General features: G+C 44.2%; 1 protein-coding gene across 7 annotated transcripts in view; it reads right to left on the bottom strand.

The window, feature by feature from the left end:
- qkia (QKI, KH domain containing, RNA binding a) overlaps positions 1-7,510 on the bottom strand; it is a 75,444-nt gene extending 67,934 nt beyond the window's left edge. For 4 of the 7 annotated variants that reach the window (XM_080480917.1, XM_080480913.1, XM_080480916.1 and 1 more), the window contains exon 1: positions 7,034-7,510. In XM_080480917.1, coding sequence (XP_080337043.1) covers positions 7,034-7,178 — 145 coding nt within the window. In that variant the 5' untranslated portion in view covers positions 7,179-7,510. The remainder of the gene's footprint in view (positions 1-7,033) is intronic. The other 3 variants (XM_080480918.1, XM_080480915.1, XM_080480914.1) reach the window with 1 other exon arrangement.
- Between the last annotated feature and the right edge of the window lie 9,974 nt (positions 7,511-17,484).

The following is a 17,484-nucleotide window of genomic DNA, read 5'->3' on the forward strand; positions in this document are numbered from 1 at the left end:
AAATAAATGCATAAATAAATTCGTCAAATCTGTGGATAAACAGCTGAGACAGGCAATGTTGGGAGTTGCCAGAGCCTCATATTGGATGTCGGAAAGCTCCTAGAGTCTCTACCTGCTGCCCTCGGGGAAGCTCGTGGCAGCATATCCTGCTCCCGCCAGGACTCACACAAACAATAAAGGCCTCTGAGGGACGGGTAAATTATTCATCTCTGATTCATCGGTGTGCCAGCCATTGGTGAAGAAACTATACACAGGATGCAAACCACAGGTAGACCGATATGCTCGGGTGTATTGGAGAGGACAGGAGCTAATGAACCCCATCTAACTACAAGGTTTGGATTAGTTGCACAAGTAAACGCTTTAGTTACAAATACAGCAGTACATGTGTCATGAAAATAGGAGATTTTAGAAAACATTCCAGGTATTTGATTGTAGGAGCTTCTTATTAGCAACCATAAAGGAAAGATTATTGTGAAAATCAAGACATATTAGTCACACTTCCAAATATTTTACGTAAACTATACTTTCCTGTGAGACGCATTGAAGCTGAGCTAACATACACTATGAGAGTGTGTGTGGGGAAAACAAACACCAGGCTGGAGGTTAAGTGCTCTGACTGTGCTCCTGGTGAAATTCCTGAGCTGGTTGCCAACACTTGCTTGCCATTCCTCCACTGAAAGGAGAAAGAAAATGAATGCAGATCGGCGGGCGAGCAAGCAAGCGAGCGAGAGAGAGAGAGAGAGAGAGAGAGGAACAGAGCGAGCATTCAGCCCAATTTTTTTTCCATCTTTTTTTATGATAAAAATGGAGAAGAAAACAGGAAATGTTGACAAAATGTAGCTGGTATGATTCCTGAGAAGCCTCATTGTCAGCCGCTGGATGTGCTGTGACAGTTTAGAGACGTAATACAAAGGAGGAAAGAGACGGAGCGAGGCAATGAGGGGACTACTATGCGAGAGGCGAGTGAGAGCTATTTGAAGCACTCAAAGAATGTAGCAGGGTGGGGCCCTTACTTCTCCAAACTAAGAAATATTGTGCAAGCTGCTTCTCCTCACAAATGTGTAATGGAAGAATAGGATAACAGATGAGTCATGATGCAATGTAAATTAATCAAAAACGGAATGAGAGGCAGACTAACCTCTGTGGGAGAAGGTAAAATAAAAGCCAGCTTCACTTCTCACCACAGCAAAGAAAACAAAATCCCTCCCTCACCCTCTCTCTGTCTGTCTAAAGGAAAAACAAACCAGTGACTTGCCTTCTCCATAATACTTTCCTGTCTGACTTCCCAAAGATGTGTTTTTTTTTCATAAGACAAATTTGAGCAAAACATAGTGAAATGACTGGGGTCAGGGGCGATGGGAGGAGTAATGAGTTCAGAAAAGGGAATAAGCAACTCAATTTAATGAACAAGTAAGTCCGTGTCAAGAAGATGTTGTAATGTAATTATTGCAAAACCCCCGAAACATCTTCCGCTTTAACCCGGCTTGTCATCAGCTTGTAAAACACACTGAACCATGACTTCTGTTTTAACACAAACCACACTGCCGAAACTCTCCGTGCATCTGGTTACACTATTTTCTGTTCATTTTGACGCAATTGCTCTGCTTTTCAGGCTTCAAGGGGGGGAAAATGGAGAGAGATAAACTGCCTCCAGCAATGTGTTGTCTAACAGCCTGCAGTAATATAAGGGAAGACACTTAGTCTTGGCGACAGCACGCTAGATAGTCAGCCAGGCAGTTGGGGTAGGGCATGAAGACAGGAGGCCAGGCGGAGGCAGAAGTGATAAGGAGGCCCCAGCACTCACGGGATTGAGGCCTGAGATAAGAGCCCGGAGCTGTCGTTGGATGACTTTATCATACAGCATCCAGGAGGGGAGTGGCATTGCTGGGGCCAGAGCAGGGCCAGGGGAGCAGGACGGGCGAGAACAGGGACCAGACACTGCAGTGGGTCTGCCGGATTGAAGCGCAGCTCAGCCCCGTCAGAACAAAGACATGCAATGTAACGCCGGGTCCTGCTACAAACTTTCTACCTCACCCGGTCAGACTTGTGCCACCACATAATTTATTACCAGGGACGAGAGACGGGGAGAGAGAGAGAGTGAGAGAGACCACAGGAGGGCAAGAGAGACGCAGACAAAGAAAGACGGCACAATGCCTGTGATGCTGCTTTCTTGCTGGTGGCGACGGCTCAGTAAACCAGCTCACAGAATGGCTCTTGGTTAATTAAATTCCAGCTTATAAGTGGTGCTTTGGGAGAGAATGTGGGGAGGAGAGAAAGGGTTGAGGTAAGGGGGGATATAACAGGTTTCTGCCTGCAACAACAGTCATGGCCCAACACCCCCAATTCTCCCTCTCTGTCAGCCTCGTTCTGTGTTCCCTCAAAGCTATGAGCAGTATCTCACTTTGCGAGCAGTGCTCAATCTTGTTAGCTGCAAAATTGATTGCATATCAGAGGTTACTGCAGGTCTAACCCAATGCGGAGGACGGCCAAGGGTCAACCTACGGCTGCAACATCAGACGAAGGAGTGCAGGGGTAAAAAAAAAAAACTAAACAAAAAGGAGACCTATACACAAGATTGACGGAAAGACGGGACACTGGGTAGAAAACCAAATGCAGACTTTGAGCATTTTCCAATTTATCACAATCTGTTCTCTAAACAGCTGTTCCCAAAGGACCAGTTCCCTACAAAGGCACCACAGCGGCCAACAGACAGTCTGTCCTCCAAACGCTGACAGCGCTCTCGGGAATGTCCTGGTAAATCACGACGCACAGAGGCGAGAAAAAAAGAAGAAGCAAACTGTATATAGGGGTGGAAGGTATGGCTTCACCACAAACCAAAAAAAAACCTGGGAAAGAACTCTGGGTCATTTAACCCTTTAGACAAACAAAGCACTAAAATAGTCCCGTGTCGATGGCGGGGTGATACGACAAAAAGATAAATCACTTCGTGGACAATTTTGCAGTTTCAGGCAATTCTAAACCAAACACGGATCAAAACCATTCGCGTTCAAAATACGACTCGGTAAAATGTTCAAAACCGACAAGAAAAAGCGAGTACGAATGTTTACACGCTGTAAACACTGTGCAGAAAAATACAAGCAGCAGCTGCGCAACCCTAACAAAATAGTAGCACTTGCAATGAAGCGCACAACGTTTTTCCCATCATGCAAACGCCTCAGCAATTCCCTCTCTGCCACCGCGCTTTTTCCACACGAGATGAAAGCGAGGCAGCTAATGGTTGCCGTCTTCTGGTTGCAGATAATAATTTAAAAAAAAATTCATTTTGGGGTTTGTTTAAAAGTTTGCAGTTGAGCGGTGAACCTTAAAAAACTTGATGTCCCTTTATATTGCTTAGCAATTATTTAACCGGTATCAACAAATAATGCGGACAAATAAAACTGATCATTGCAAACGGGGATAAATGTAGAGGTTACCACGACAAACTTGAGATGAGGAATTGTTCCGCTGTTATACAATTTTCCCACAAAAACATCGTCCATGATGACGGCACTAAATGACATTCATTTAATAAAACTGCAATTTGAATTAACAGAAAACACTTCTGCTCTACTACCTTGCAACCCTGTTGGCACTTCCACTACTGAGCTATATCTCTAGATGTTATACGGTCTGTCTCCTCCTGCCAAGAGAAAATATAGCAATTTAAAGAAGCTTGTTGGCAGGCAGATCGTAAAGAGAAATAAAAAAGCTCCATAGCAGGTGTCACCTCGGGGAGACGAACAACTGCAACGAGGGGGGGGGGGGGGGGGGGGCTGTCAATCGGCCAGAGTGACCTTGAGGGACAGCGTACATATTGGGCGGTGGGGTGGGAGTAGTGCGGCACACACATGGGTGGTGTCGGCTTTCTTTCCGCCCTGGAAACAGCTGTGTAGACATGCAACAAAATCGTCAGGGTGGGTGAGGGAGACATGCAGCTGTTGGGAGGGTATCCTCAAGAGGAATGGACAAAGACTGAGCTTACTGTGTTCACACGCAGTGGGTTAACTTTTTGTTTCCGAGAGCTGCACTAAAGTCTGACAAAGAAAGTGTTCCAAGCTGTTCAGTCACGTTTAATATTAAGAAGCACTTTCCTTTGAAAAGGGATTGTTGATTTCATCAAGAGTGCGCTGGAGTGTTTCAGACTCAAAAGACGTAACGTGTAAAGCAGAGAGATTCGGACAGTTGCTAACTTTATCTTGTGTGGAAAGAAAACGCCAAACAAGTGTTTCTCCTTCGGTCTGAACATCAATAGATGAGACACCCGACTTTCAAGGAGACAAAAATGACGGAGAAGTCTCCTGCAGATGCACACCGAGGAGAAAAAAAAAAAACTACACACACCACACATAATAACTTGTTGGATCACACCATAATAGTGCGAGATGAATGTTCCCTTCGGGAGCCTGCCCTGTCTGAAAAGAAGTCGCAGTCTGATGTTTGTGTCGAATGATGACACAGAAAAAACACTAAACATAAGATTTTTTTATTTACAACTATACAGAGCAAGACTACCATTAAAAACCATCGTAAATGACAACTCCAAATGAAATGAATGAAACCAAAAGGCACAAAAGCACAGAACGCATTAAATAAAACCAACACTTTACAAGTATTAGACCAACGGGGCGGGTTATTCCGAGCAGTGCTGCGGTTGTCTTTCCCCCTGTTCAGATTCATAAAAACTGCAGATGGGACTGTACCAGAGGAGTTTGACCCTCGATTTCACACCAGCGCTTGGCTCCTTCCAGAAGGAGAGAAAACCAAACATTCTCCAAAACAGAAACCCTTCAGTCTCAGACGGGCCTCCTCAGTGCCGGGGCGGTTTTCATCTCACACACATGCAACTTCTGCCGGCAGGACAAAGTTTGGACGGGTGCTGTGGAAACCCTTGTAAACCGCACACATGTGTGACTTCAGGGCTGCGTCGCAGCCACCGGAGGAGGGGAAATTTCATCTGCTCTCTGTGCGCGGAGTTCGAAGCACCAAGACCGGCCTGACCAGACAGACTTCTGAACATTCCCCATGATTTTTAACAACGCAGAAAGCAGCTGCAGGTCTATGAGAACTAACTCAACCAGTGCAACTTTTCTTTTAAAATAACTCTACTTTTACACCTAGATTTCTCAGGGTGAGTTCAACATTAAAAATAAAAAAGTCTGTCAGACTGAAAATATGACACTGAACATTGTGGTGCGTATCAGACTTCCATCAGAAGCATTTTTGAGGTGTAAAAGCAGGAATAGGCAGAATAACTCAGAATGTAAATATCAAATGGTGCGCCGACACTTTAAAATGCGTTTAATTGCAGAAACACTCTGAGATGTGTGAAAGTACAATAATAAAAGCATCCCAGAAAAGCCATGCTTTAGTGACTGCTTTAACTTGCATCAGTGTGAACACTGGGGACAAATATGTGCTGAAAAATAAGCATCATGTTGTTAAAAGAGAAATTACATTATTTGCTTCCCTCAGTGGGCAGATTGGAGTACCTCCACCAAGATCATCTATTTAAATCCTACACTGATTGGATTTAAAGTGCTGTAGAAATTACTTTGCATATTATCTTAGCTTTCCTTGTGGAGTAAAGAGGAAACTGAGGAGTTGTTGTTTATCACCAATCAGGAAAGCCTGAAAATCTTTTCAGACCGGTTTAGCAACTGCATACTGAAATGCCTACTCATCCGGACATGCAACCGAAACTACCAAGTATGTGCAGCTCTTAAAAGTGTCCTCTGAGGCAGGCTCCACTTTATTTCTACACTGCTATTTTCCTTGTTGTTTTCCTCCATGGTGGTGTCCAGTCCTGCCATGCACGCAGCGTGGGGACCGTCTGCCAGGGGGGCTGTGGCGCTCTCTAGTGTCCCCTGCTCGGTTACATAAAGCAGAGGTGCAAACCTTCCCCCTTTGGATCAGCTTATGTTATTGATACTATCAACAATAAAGGGGGAGATAAGTGGCGTTTATCGGGAGTAACACGGAGCGCAGGGGGTCAAATCCAACCAGGAGAAATCCGCAGCGTAAAGCTCGGCTGGATTAAAAAAAAAAAAAAAAAAAAAAAACACGATGTGCTGCAGCAAAGAGAGGAAATGTCTCACATTTAAGATCGCTTCAAGATAAAAAAAATAAAAGGTAAAAGAAAGACATGCAACTGAAACTGGGGGGCAGTTGGATGAGAAAGTTGAAAAAATCTCCTCGCCCCCCCTCCTCCTCCTCCCGACACCAACTCAACTGGCCATTGTTTGGGCAACAAGCAGCCACATTCCTCCGTGCTGTTCCACTCGGCCGCTGGGCTCACACTACTCACACTACTAACCCCGGTTCGACAACCACGTACACGACGACAACACGCCCTTACGGCCCGTCCGAGACACATTTCGGGGGCATTTACAGCTCACGGGGGGCGAGTTACCGCCGAGGTTTCCGCTCGGTCGGAGAGTTTTAAGGCAGCCAGGGCTGGCTAGCCGAGAATGTGGCTAACTGGAGCTAAACTGCTGGGGGAACATGTGGGGACGAGGCCCCGTTTACCGACCGACCGACACCACCCCCACCCCCTCCCCAAGTCTGCGCAGAAAAGTTCGCCTCGGAACTCGCCTGTCTGTTGTTTCATCTCAAACGTATCAAAACGTGCGAGTGGTTGTGATTTTATTTGCCCCTTTAACTAGCTTGACTTGGAGAAAGTTTTCATCTCGTCGCCAGAGAAAAAAAAAAAAAAAAAAAGAAAAAAGAAAAGTCAGGGGCGCAGCAACAAACTCCGAGGACCCTTAAATCCTCCCCGCAAACTCACGCGCGCACACACACACACGGTGGGCTTTCATTTTAGTGGGAGTAATTGTCGCCTGTCGCGGCCGGGAGAACCGGCGGGTGTCCGGTTGGTTCTGCAGCAGGGGACGGTCGGTGAAGCCGACACCGGAGCCGCTGCGCTGCGGTGCTGGTCACGCTTTCCCCGAGGTTCCCTCCACCTCCTCCTCCTTCTCCCAACCCACCTCTACCCGTTAAAAAATAAATAAAAAATCCATTTTAAACCCGTCTTTACCTTCATCCAGAAGCCTCTCAAGGTGTGTGAAGATGCCGCAGAGGTTTGGCAAACTGGTCATGAGCTTCTTCTCGTTTAATAATTGCATCAAATAGTCGGGACTCGGCCTCGGTCGCTCCTTCACTTCGACCTCTCCGACCATCATCTTTGCGGCGAGGAGCGGAGAACAAACCACGGAAACACAGAATCCTCTTTTTCTTTAAAAGAAGAAGAGAAAAAAAAAAGGAAGAGGGAAAAAAAACTTGCGGTTCCAATCCTTCGCTTCCCTCCTCCGTGTGGGCAGAAGACGGGGTAAAAAAAAAACCAAAAAAAAAAAAAAAAACACAACAACCCCTGAATGCAGGTTCGGTCGGCTCTGGTGGTCTGAGTGGAGAGGGGGCAAAAACAAACCGTTATCTCCTTCCAGAGACTCGCGCGCGGTACTCTCCTCTGCGCCGTGTGCGCTCGCGGACGCTCGATTCCTCCACTGTAGGCGCCAAAAGGTCCGGCCTCCTCCGCGCTCACTGGCCACTGGGGAGCCAATCAGCGCCCAGCTCCGCGACAAGGGGGCGGGGATTCAGGGCTCTCTGGAGTGATTGACACAGATTCGGGCCAATAGCGTGCAGTGCGCAGGAATGCACATAACACATGAAGCGTTGTCGACACTGATTTTTTCTTCTTTCTTCCTTCCTAAACAGGAACATACCATACCACCTAATTTTGTTCATTTTTCATCTTTTTATTACCTAATCGTTTCAGATCCTTCTTTTGTACTACAATAATTCACAATGTAAGGATAATGAAAGTCAAAGTGACAAAAATCAAACATGCAATCTTGCATTTCTTTACCACATATTGAAATTCTTCTAACTCCAACCTTCTGGTTTCATGATTTGGTAAAACTGTTTTTGATTTTTTTTTTTTCTCCTTCTATTTCTCTGAATCAAAGGTAGGGTCAGAAGGTGCTGCCTGGAGCTCGTTCCAGCTAATAGTAGGTGAAGGCAGGGTGAACCTGGACACATCACCAATTCATCAACAGGCAAACACAAAGACACACAATCACAGAGTCACAAATAAGCCTCAGGTGTATGTTTTTTGACTGTGCGAGGAAACCATGGTACCCTTTGAAAACCCATACATGCTCAGGGAGAACATGAACACTCCGCATCGAAAAGCCCTCGACAATCCTGTGATTACAGGACTGTGTGGCTCTTGACAAGTTGAAATAAATGCTATTTTAGGAAAAGGGCTGCTGTTTTACAGTGTAAATCTACTAAATAAAATGCCATGCAACGCATTACCTGTTGTTATTCCATTATTTAATGCAAAACAGGGCAACAGCGGGACTCGTTTTCAGGTGTGCAACAATCAATTGCAACTTCAAATAAAAATCCTTAATTCCCACAGCCCTTTGCCATATTGAAATCATTCTATCAGGAAGTCACGACATCGACCACATCATCAACCACACAGTGTCTCAGTCTCTGTGCTCTCACAGCCACTGTTTGTTCTAAGCTGGATAAAGCGGTATAGAAGATAGATCAATGGATGGATGAGTACAACAGTCACACAATTTAATGTTTTATTTGCAACAAAAACAAACAAACAGTAATTTCACACTGAATAATATTGTTTTTGGACATATTATAGAGAGAGTAAGAGACACAGAAAAGGGGTAAGGCTGCACCTATGTATATCAAAACTATTCAATCAGCTATTCAATGAGAGTCAATAACTCACTATTGTTGTCTTGAATGAAATGTGAGAAATGTGGACGTTGCCAAATATGGTCCTAAACCCGAGTTAGAAACTTTGTACTGAAGTAAAACTGCTGTTACATCGTCTACATAGTCCTCAATTAATTGATCAAAGGAGCATTCCTATCAAAAAACTGCAATTAGTATTAGTTGCTTTATGATCATGTTAGTCAGTAACAGGAAGTCAATTCAAGTTAACTTTGAACTATCTACATTGAAACCACCATCAAAACAGTAAAGGAAAATACATGAACAAACGTTGAATTAACATTCAGAATGAAAGGCTTGACGATAAATTCACGCCGTGGGTTTTTCACAGAAGTAACAAGTACTCCAAAATACGACTTTAAATAAGCCTGCCGCTTTTAGCCTATCCTCGGTGTGCGGCTCAAGGATGTGAACTATGTACTGCTGAAGACTTCACAGCTGCATGAAACTGTCACGTCTATTTAATTTGCATTGTGTCGGCTCAGCGTTCGCCAAATGAGGAAAGCAGAAGTGAACAACAGTGCGGTCGACTGTCAACTCCGTCACATTCTTAATGAAGAGAACTTAAAAAGTGTACGGGTTTATAATGATTACGAGTCAAGTTCAGTCTGAAAAAATGCCCTGTGACGAGAGGACTTTACCGGAGTCACAACTGTATGAAACTCTGCTTCAATAAAAACACAGGGAAGCTGATGAACGCCAGCTGATGACGGTAAAGAACCGCAAAACGAAAAAAAGAAGAAAACAAGTGCTCAATGTGAAGTGTGGTATACAGATGGTGCCCTGCACGCAGGTCTTATTAGTTAGTCTGATTAGAATGACTTCTATGGGATTTACGGTTCTTTTTCTTTCTTTTTTTTGCATACTACATACAAGTTAATAGCTTCCGACTCTGGGCACTTTGCAGAAAAGCAATCAAAATCTTAGCTTTATTAACTCAATTTGGTCCAAATGAAGGCTTAATTAAGGCAACTCATTTTCCAAAAAGGGGCCACATGAAAAATTTGCACTACTGTTGTCCAAGTGTTTCCAAGTCTTTGACTGGAAATCAACATTACTTTTTCCTTTCTTTTTTTTTAAATTCGAGTAAGCCGATAAAGAAATTCTTTAAATTCTTTCTTCTGTTGCGAAACACCAATTTTGTGAGGCAACAGTTGCTTGTTCTGCTCGCCGAGGTGCAAGACACAACCAGTAATGTTATATTGGCCAATAGGGTCAGAAATGGGACCTTTTTAGATGTAATAAAGCCAGCGATGTCAGTAATTTTCATTTGATTCAAGGAAGGCCGGTCAAGTAGAGCGAAAGGGCCACATAAGGCCCCCGGGCCTTATGATTATTACATGCTGGCTGCTCTACAGCAGCAGCTGCCTCCTCTAACCAGTATGGTTACCTGCTAGTGTACGCCGTTATGTAAGGCCTCGCTCACACGTTTTTCTTGCTCACAAGTGACCCACATCTGACCTGTTTGGTGGCCGTGTGAAAGCTCCAATTCCGACTTTTTCACCCCAGACCCAAGCCTTGATCTTATGTGGTACCAATTCGGAAAAAAAATTTCGACATGCAATTGCGTTGAGCGGGTATCATGTTCATCTCGAGCCGGGCTCGTGCGAACGTCGAGTGAGCGTCGTGTGAAAGCGCAGCGTCAACTGAATGTCAGTGTCGAGAGAGTGTCACGTGTCAAGCAAGAATCTCGCAAAAGGGAACACCAAGCGAGTATCACGCAATTTTGTGGCGCGAGTGTCGAGTGAGTATCGTGAGAACGTAGCGTGACGGCCCGGCGAGCGTGGCGTGAGTCCCATGGAGATGTTGAGTTGAAGTACAGTGGATTTCCGATGAATGCTGTACAAGTGTTGAGTATTGTAAATATTGAGCACGTGTAGTGCAACGTGTCCTCATGACAACATTCATCACCTGCACGAAGTAACAGGGAATCATAATCCCAAGTAAAGAATGGTCTACCTCCTAACCAGGATAACAGAAATCCAAATATTTCTTTCAGTTCAGCGTAGCCAGGCTTTCTTTCCAGGATCTAAAACTCACAAAGATAACCGTCCTCACAAAGTTGTGGCTGGTTTTTTCCCGCGCAGGCTTCCTGCTTCGGGCTGTTTGCATGTTAACGCGGAGAGGCAGAGTTGTTAATTACACGTAACATCATCATAACCATGAATAACATAGTCAACGTGAGAAGAAAAGTTGGTTCCCGTTTGTTAAACCGGTCGTATATACTGCTTTATGTGATATTCAACTAAGTGAAATGTAAACATTATGATCATATAACTTAAAAGAAGATTATGAGACTTTTTATTTATCCTTTTTTTTTTTTTGCATTTCTAACTGAGGTTTCACAGTCGAACTATTACTTTAGTTTAACTGACTGTCGATGCTGCAGGAGGGAAGAGTCGAGTTAATGAGGACACCAGTCTGACTGCCACGTTCATTTATAATAAAATATTTAACAATGTGTGTATTGTTTCTCTTTAAAAGGCTGTAGAGGTTTAGTGTTTATTTCCAGTCGTTGCGTGTTGCATGTTTCTCACGCTGCAGTGATATCATCGTTCATTCTTCCTGTCCACTCTCAACGATTTTAATTTCATCTGTTTACATTTTTATTATATAATTCTGCCGGCAGCCCGTTGAAAATAAAAACCTCAAAAATCATCGACAGCTATAGTCAAACGGTATTTATCTATTTAATTTGATGACTTCTCGATCATGACTCGTCACAAACAGGTCAAACGAGAATTACATTATTTCGAAAATCAAGAAATCAAACTGAAAAACAACATAACTATTAGAAAAACGATTCTAAGCTGAAGGTTTATTTTCGTACATGGCAAAAAAAATAACAAAATGAATTACAAATACTCACATTAATGTAATCAAGTTCAATTTATTTCAAGAAGCTTCATTTTCATCTTGTAATTGTAAAATACCAAGTCACTACTGAGCGCGCTCACAATTTCATCATTTCTTTCACTCATAAGTTGAGCTTAGCAGATTTCTTCCAGCTTTTATATACTTGTTGTTTTCTGAGAAACGCTTTGAAGATGGAGATTGTGTCCAGGAAAACCCAATGAAATGCTTCCTGTCGGTTGAGAAGTGATATTTTGATTAGTTTTTTGCATTGAATATTTATACTGGGAGTCGCCTGTTCTCCTTTTCGAGTGAGACCTGCTAAAACAGACAACACAATCTCACAAAATAGCTTTACTTCCAAGTCCATTTTGAAGAGAGGACACACAATTTTGCTTGAATATTCTTCTTGCTATCCTTAGATCTTCATTGTTATTGTCAATCAAATCAAATATATTCAGAAAAACAACTTGTAATTGAGAGCAAATCAAGCGATGGGGTTGTTTTTTCCCCCCTCCATATCTGTTAAGAGTTGAGTGATTTATTGGAGGACTATGTTTTTCTTGTTCTACATGCAGCTGAGAGAATCTCCCGCAACAGGTTTTCCCAGGTCGCCGTTCGGTCAGGAACTGATTTAGTTCATCATTTTGATCTGTTATCGCACTCGAGCAGGTTGGAGGCGCACGGCAAAGGTCGAAATGTGCCCTGATTAAAAACAAAACAAAATGTTGTTGCCCTGAAACCTAAACCTGACCCCCCTCTTCATAGTACAGGTTTCTCATCTCTTCTCAGAAGAACCATGAATACTTTGATTTGGAAGTGCTTCAGTCTGGTTCCTCAACTCTGTGAGACGTCATTCCTGTGAAGACATCCACCCATGGAGTAGATTAGAGTTTAGATGTTTGAATGGAAATCTTTACCAACGAGACACACTTCTAATGCTGCTTTTTTCCCCCTAAAGAAGCCACTGAGTGTAATTGAGCTTAATACATGAACAAAGGTTATCAGCGTGGCAGCAGGATGACAAATCATTTGGTTACAGCGTTGGAAAGCGCTCTCTGCCGTGAAGTGGCTTCCCCAGGAGATTGCGTCACTTTTTTTTTTTCAAAATAAATTCTTTATGTTGCACAAGAACACTAGTGCAGGTCGGACCAGTGTCAAGAGAACATTCCAGTCAATGCAGGCGTCAAGGATCACGACGAACCTGAATACAGACTCACACAAAACTGGAGCGTAAAAGTTTATTGTGGTATCGGAAAGCACAAAGACCGGAGAGCGGGAAAGGACAGAAGCACACTTTTCTCTCAGGTTTCACAAGATCTGATGTGATTCTGAGTCTCCACAGTAGAATCTGAGGGTCTCCTTTCCGGGATGTTTTCCAAAGTAGGCCGGTTTGAATGTTACGTGGGTTTGATGTGTGTTCACTATTCTGCACCAGAACTATCTCTCCCTCCTCCTCACTGTCTTAACTGTTATTATGTCTCTAACCTCCCATCGAACAGAAGAGCTGATCCTGTCCTCCTGAGAGTTTTGCTTTTAAAACACCTTTCAGACCATTAAAGGGCTTTACAAGTGATTGGCAAAAACATTAAAATAAAAATAAAAATCCTCCACACACACACAACCATGACTGTGTGGACATAACTTCAATAAGAATGGTACACAACATGGCTAAAAAATACTTTTTTTTATAAAGCAATTAAATTCAAATCTAAATATGTCGATATAAGCCATAATAAAAGTGGAATAACATTTTATTTCAAAAACTAACATAATAGAAAATTAAAGATATTGAATTTAATATATTTTTCGGGCCTGTCTCAGATAATAACCGTCGTAACCTCAACCTGATTTAATGATTTCAAGCTGACAGATCAGCAACGCTGTTCATTCTCAAGACGTGAAAAACTAAGAGAAGAGAAGAGTAAAAAGTGACTTTTTTCTTCTCCAGTCACTATAATCAACTGTGAAGTTGTGAAACACCGTCCGGTGGAGCAGGCCTCCCGTGTCGGCTTCACGCCAGGGGACTGAAATATGAACGAAAGCTCAACCTGAACCAGTCACACCCTACAAGACGCCGATTGTTACCCAGGACTTGTACATCTTGTTATCTGTCTTGGGACCGACTGATCAATGTTCCAGGAATCAATGCAGCCTTTTCATTGTCCTGTCCTTGGGAGGACCTTTCTACATATCCTCTGAAGATTAACATCCTTGATCAATGAAACTCACGCAAACCTCCCAGCCTCCTCCCGTCGTCAGCGTCCCGACTGTGAAAAAAAAAAATAAAAAATAGAAGCCCAACTGGTCCGGTTTGATTTTAACAGCTGCTGGCCGAGAGGCACCCGGCTAAATCCGAGCTCTGACCTTGGACTCCATTCAATTTGTCCGCTTACCTCTCACCCACTCGCGCCTTTGTGAAAGTAGTCCCGGCACCGGGCGCACGCATGCTTAAACAGCTGCACTGTAACCTTCCGGCTTCAGTTTGTCGCCACCGCGTTGGTGCGACGGAGAGACAATTAAGTCCAAGGTCTGAGAATTAGTGCAGCACGTCCAATAAATTGATCAGACTAAACTAAGTGCGTGTGGCAATGCGTCTGGGCGGGTGGAGTTAGACCGACGTTGTTGTGGCTGTACGCGTCAAAGCAGAAAGTCACAGATACAATCGCCTCAACAACCAGCGCTACACATGTATGGACGCTGCTCCTCTGCCACCTCAGCCTGCGTCTACATATAGCCACAGAACGCTAATGCTAGAATTATTGCTAAGCTTCGGCCGAGTCCCGCGGGAGACAACGCCATTGCCTTTTGATCAGCAGACTCCAGAAGAGTCCAGAAACACAAGGAAGCGACGCAGTTTGGTGCCGATTGTCGGTTCAACGCAGGAAATCTCCGCCTGGGGTCGCTTGTTATTGCGTCGCGCATTAAAACATCAGTTTAACAGCCGACTTTGCTTTAGGTGTTTGAAATCTAATATTTGCTGGTGAGGTTCTCTATAATGTCTCGTCATTCACAGCGCCGCCAATTACAGAGGACATGTAGTATTAGTGGCGTCGACCGAGCGGTCGGCAGTATCAGCTCGCTATCTTTGAGCCGGGATGATAAAACATCCCTTGAAGTCAAACACAGATAAGTGATTTCAGTGGATAAGACTAAAGTAGATAGGCAGCGGGGACGAGAAACCCAGTTTTTTTTTTAGTTTTTTTTTTTATGTGACTTGGAGATAGCTAAATTGTTCACGGTGTTGACTTTATGCTTCTCTTTTTTTTTTTTTTCTTTTCCCCCCCTCCTCCTCCTCCCTTATTCTTTGGATATAAGCAATGGAAAAAGTCACAGTCTCTCTGCATCAAAAAGAATCTGGCATTTATTCCAAGCTTTGAAAATGGGTTTAGTTGTTATCACTAACGGTGGCGATGGTAATTTGCACCTTGCCTGGCGCTCATTCTTCTGAGATGGGTCACATTTGGCTCGTGCGTGTGTGTGTGTGTGTGTGTGTGTGTGTGTGTGTGTGTGTGTGTGTGTGTGTGTGTGTGTGTGTGTGTGTGTGTGTGTGTGTGTGTGTGTGTGTGTGTGTATTGAACAGCCACAGTAAGTTGGAGGAAGAGGAAGCGCAGAGCATACCTAAATGAGTGTACGCGAGTTTCTGTCTTGTGACAGCCTGCGAGTAAACAGAGAGGATATTAATCCCCCTCCTTTGCTCCCCCTGCCCTTGTGTTTTCGTCATTTTTAATAACACGCTTTCTATTCAACAATTAATCCAATTAACGAGGATCCAGATAATTAATGAACATGCGTTTAGCTCCTTTTGAAGAGAGGCTGTTCGCTCGCTCACAATGAGCGCCGCAGAGCGCCCCGGGTTTTAAACCGCAGCGCTGCTGCCGGAGACAATGGCGGACCCTCGGTAGGGTTTGCCCAACGGCCGCGGGAAAGTGAGCTGGAGTCGACGACCCCGTGGAGGTAAAGCTGTCCGCGATAACGGCGGCAGCTCGAAGGGAGGAGAACAGAGACCCGCCGGATCTGATATGTGATAACACACAAACACGCCAACAACAACATATTTCTTTCTTTCCTTCTTAAGACTTGCTAGTTTGTCGACTGTCGGTGCTGGGGGGGGGGGGGGGGGGGGGCAAGAATCTAGGTCATTTACATTTTGCGGAAGGTATGAGCACAGCACAACAGAAATAAATGCCCTTCTTGCAGCCATAGTACATAAAAAGCGTATACAGGGAAATACATAATGCAGCTATTATTCATCTTAACTCGTATCATGAGCGTGACGTGACAAATGCTCCCGTCCTGCTTTTGTTGCATGTGTTCACGCTCTGTTGCGCTCGTGCTCTTCGGCGTCTGTGCGTTCGTTATGGTCCCTGACCCAACATTATTTATTTGTCCCGAAATCACCCAACGTGTGGATTTTAGACAAAACGGGACACGGGGCGGAGCTCGTGTGAGAAAAGGCCTGAAATCAACTCCCGCGTCTCGTCTTACTTTTGCGGCCTGTGGAAGATCGATGACTTTAAGGACCTTTAAACTGCCGTGCAGCCGCTCGTTTTAAATGTCAGTACGGTCGGGCCCCACCGTACAGGCGCTGCCATTTAATTGTGTCTTTGTTTATTTCGCTAGATGACTTTGCAATAATAAAATCCCACAATTGATCGCAGCAGTCTCTATATTACTCTGGGGTCACATTCACCAGGCGTTTCAGTGCTAAAAGTAGCTCCTCGTCTCAGGGACTCTGAAAGGTAATTTGCTCTATTTTCACAAACGTTTTCAGACAAATTTAGTGATAATGAACTTTTAGGAGCTCGTTTTCTTTTTTCCTCCATGTGATTCAGTTCATAAAGATTAAAAACAAGTCAGAACTGTACGGTACCGGAGAGGAAAGCGTTCTGCGCCACGCTGAGCTGATGAAGTCTGTTTGCGCTGCCGATAAACTTCTCAGACATCTGTCAGAATTATTAATCAAACCCAAACACTCTTCAGACTCCAGTCTGCCTAACAAAACACTCGCTGTACAGGAACGCCGACCGCATTAAATAGATCAATCGGTCTCCACAGCCATCACTTTGTTTCTAAGTAGAAATGCCCTATTCATTTATTAATTTCACTTTCAGCCGTATTGAATTTTCACTTTACCAATAAAAGGCAAGTTGCTCGTGAGCACAGACACAATGAGCAAGGTCATCCTCAAAACAATATCACCCACAGCTGCTGAAGATCGACATGACCTCGTCTCCGAGCTTTTTGAAGTTCTCTTCGTTCCCTCCTGACTGCAGCTCTCTGGAGCGCTGTGAACTGATATTAAGAGGAGAATCATTGTCGGCAGTCTGCGGTGTCAGTCGGCATGACGACACAGAACAGCGGCCAATCTGTTTACAACTTGTCTTTTCCAGCCGTTTAATTTCTGCAACCTCGATACATCATGTCTGACACCACGGGTGCCGACGGTGTTACAAGGTCAGAAAATTCCAGAAACAATACCAAAACAATGTGACTTCAAGCTGGTCGGCTTGACCTGGATTGAGCTGTGTAAGTATTTCTGTGGAATTCAGGACTAAGCATAATGAACGTATTGGTTTAGTCCTTTATTCAACTTCAATTAGGAGACCGCTCTTCAGAAACGGTATTCACTCAGTGCAGGTTCTGCTTTTCAGGAAGAAGTGCCGGCTGGCTGAGTGTTAAAAAAAAAAAAAAGAAAAAGAATTGAGGCAGCATGAGAAGAGAAATCCACTCAAACTGACTCTGCAGCATTCCTGCTCTTCTGTGTTTCCAATAACCCCCCCCCCCCCCCCCCCCCTCCCCGCCGGCCACACACCATTCTCTGTTTTGTTAAAGGTCACCTTGGGTGTTGTAGCGTAGATGGTCCAGTGGTTT

This window comes from Lipophrys pholis (assembly GCF_963383615.2).
Source record: "Lipophrys pholis genome assembly, chromosome: 14".
Lineage (NCBI taxonomy): Eukaryota > Metazoa > Chordata > Actinopteri > Blenniiformes > Blenniidae > Lipophrys > Lipophrys pholis.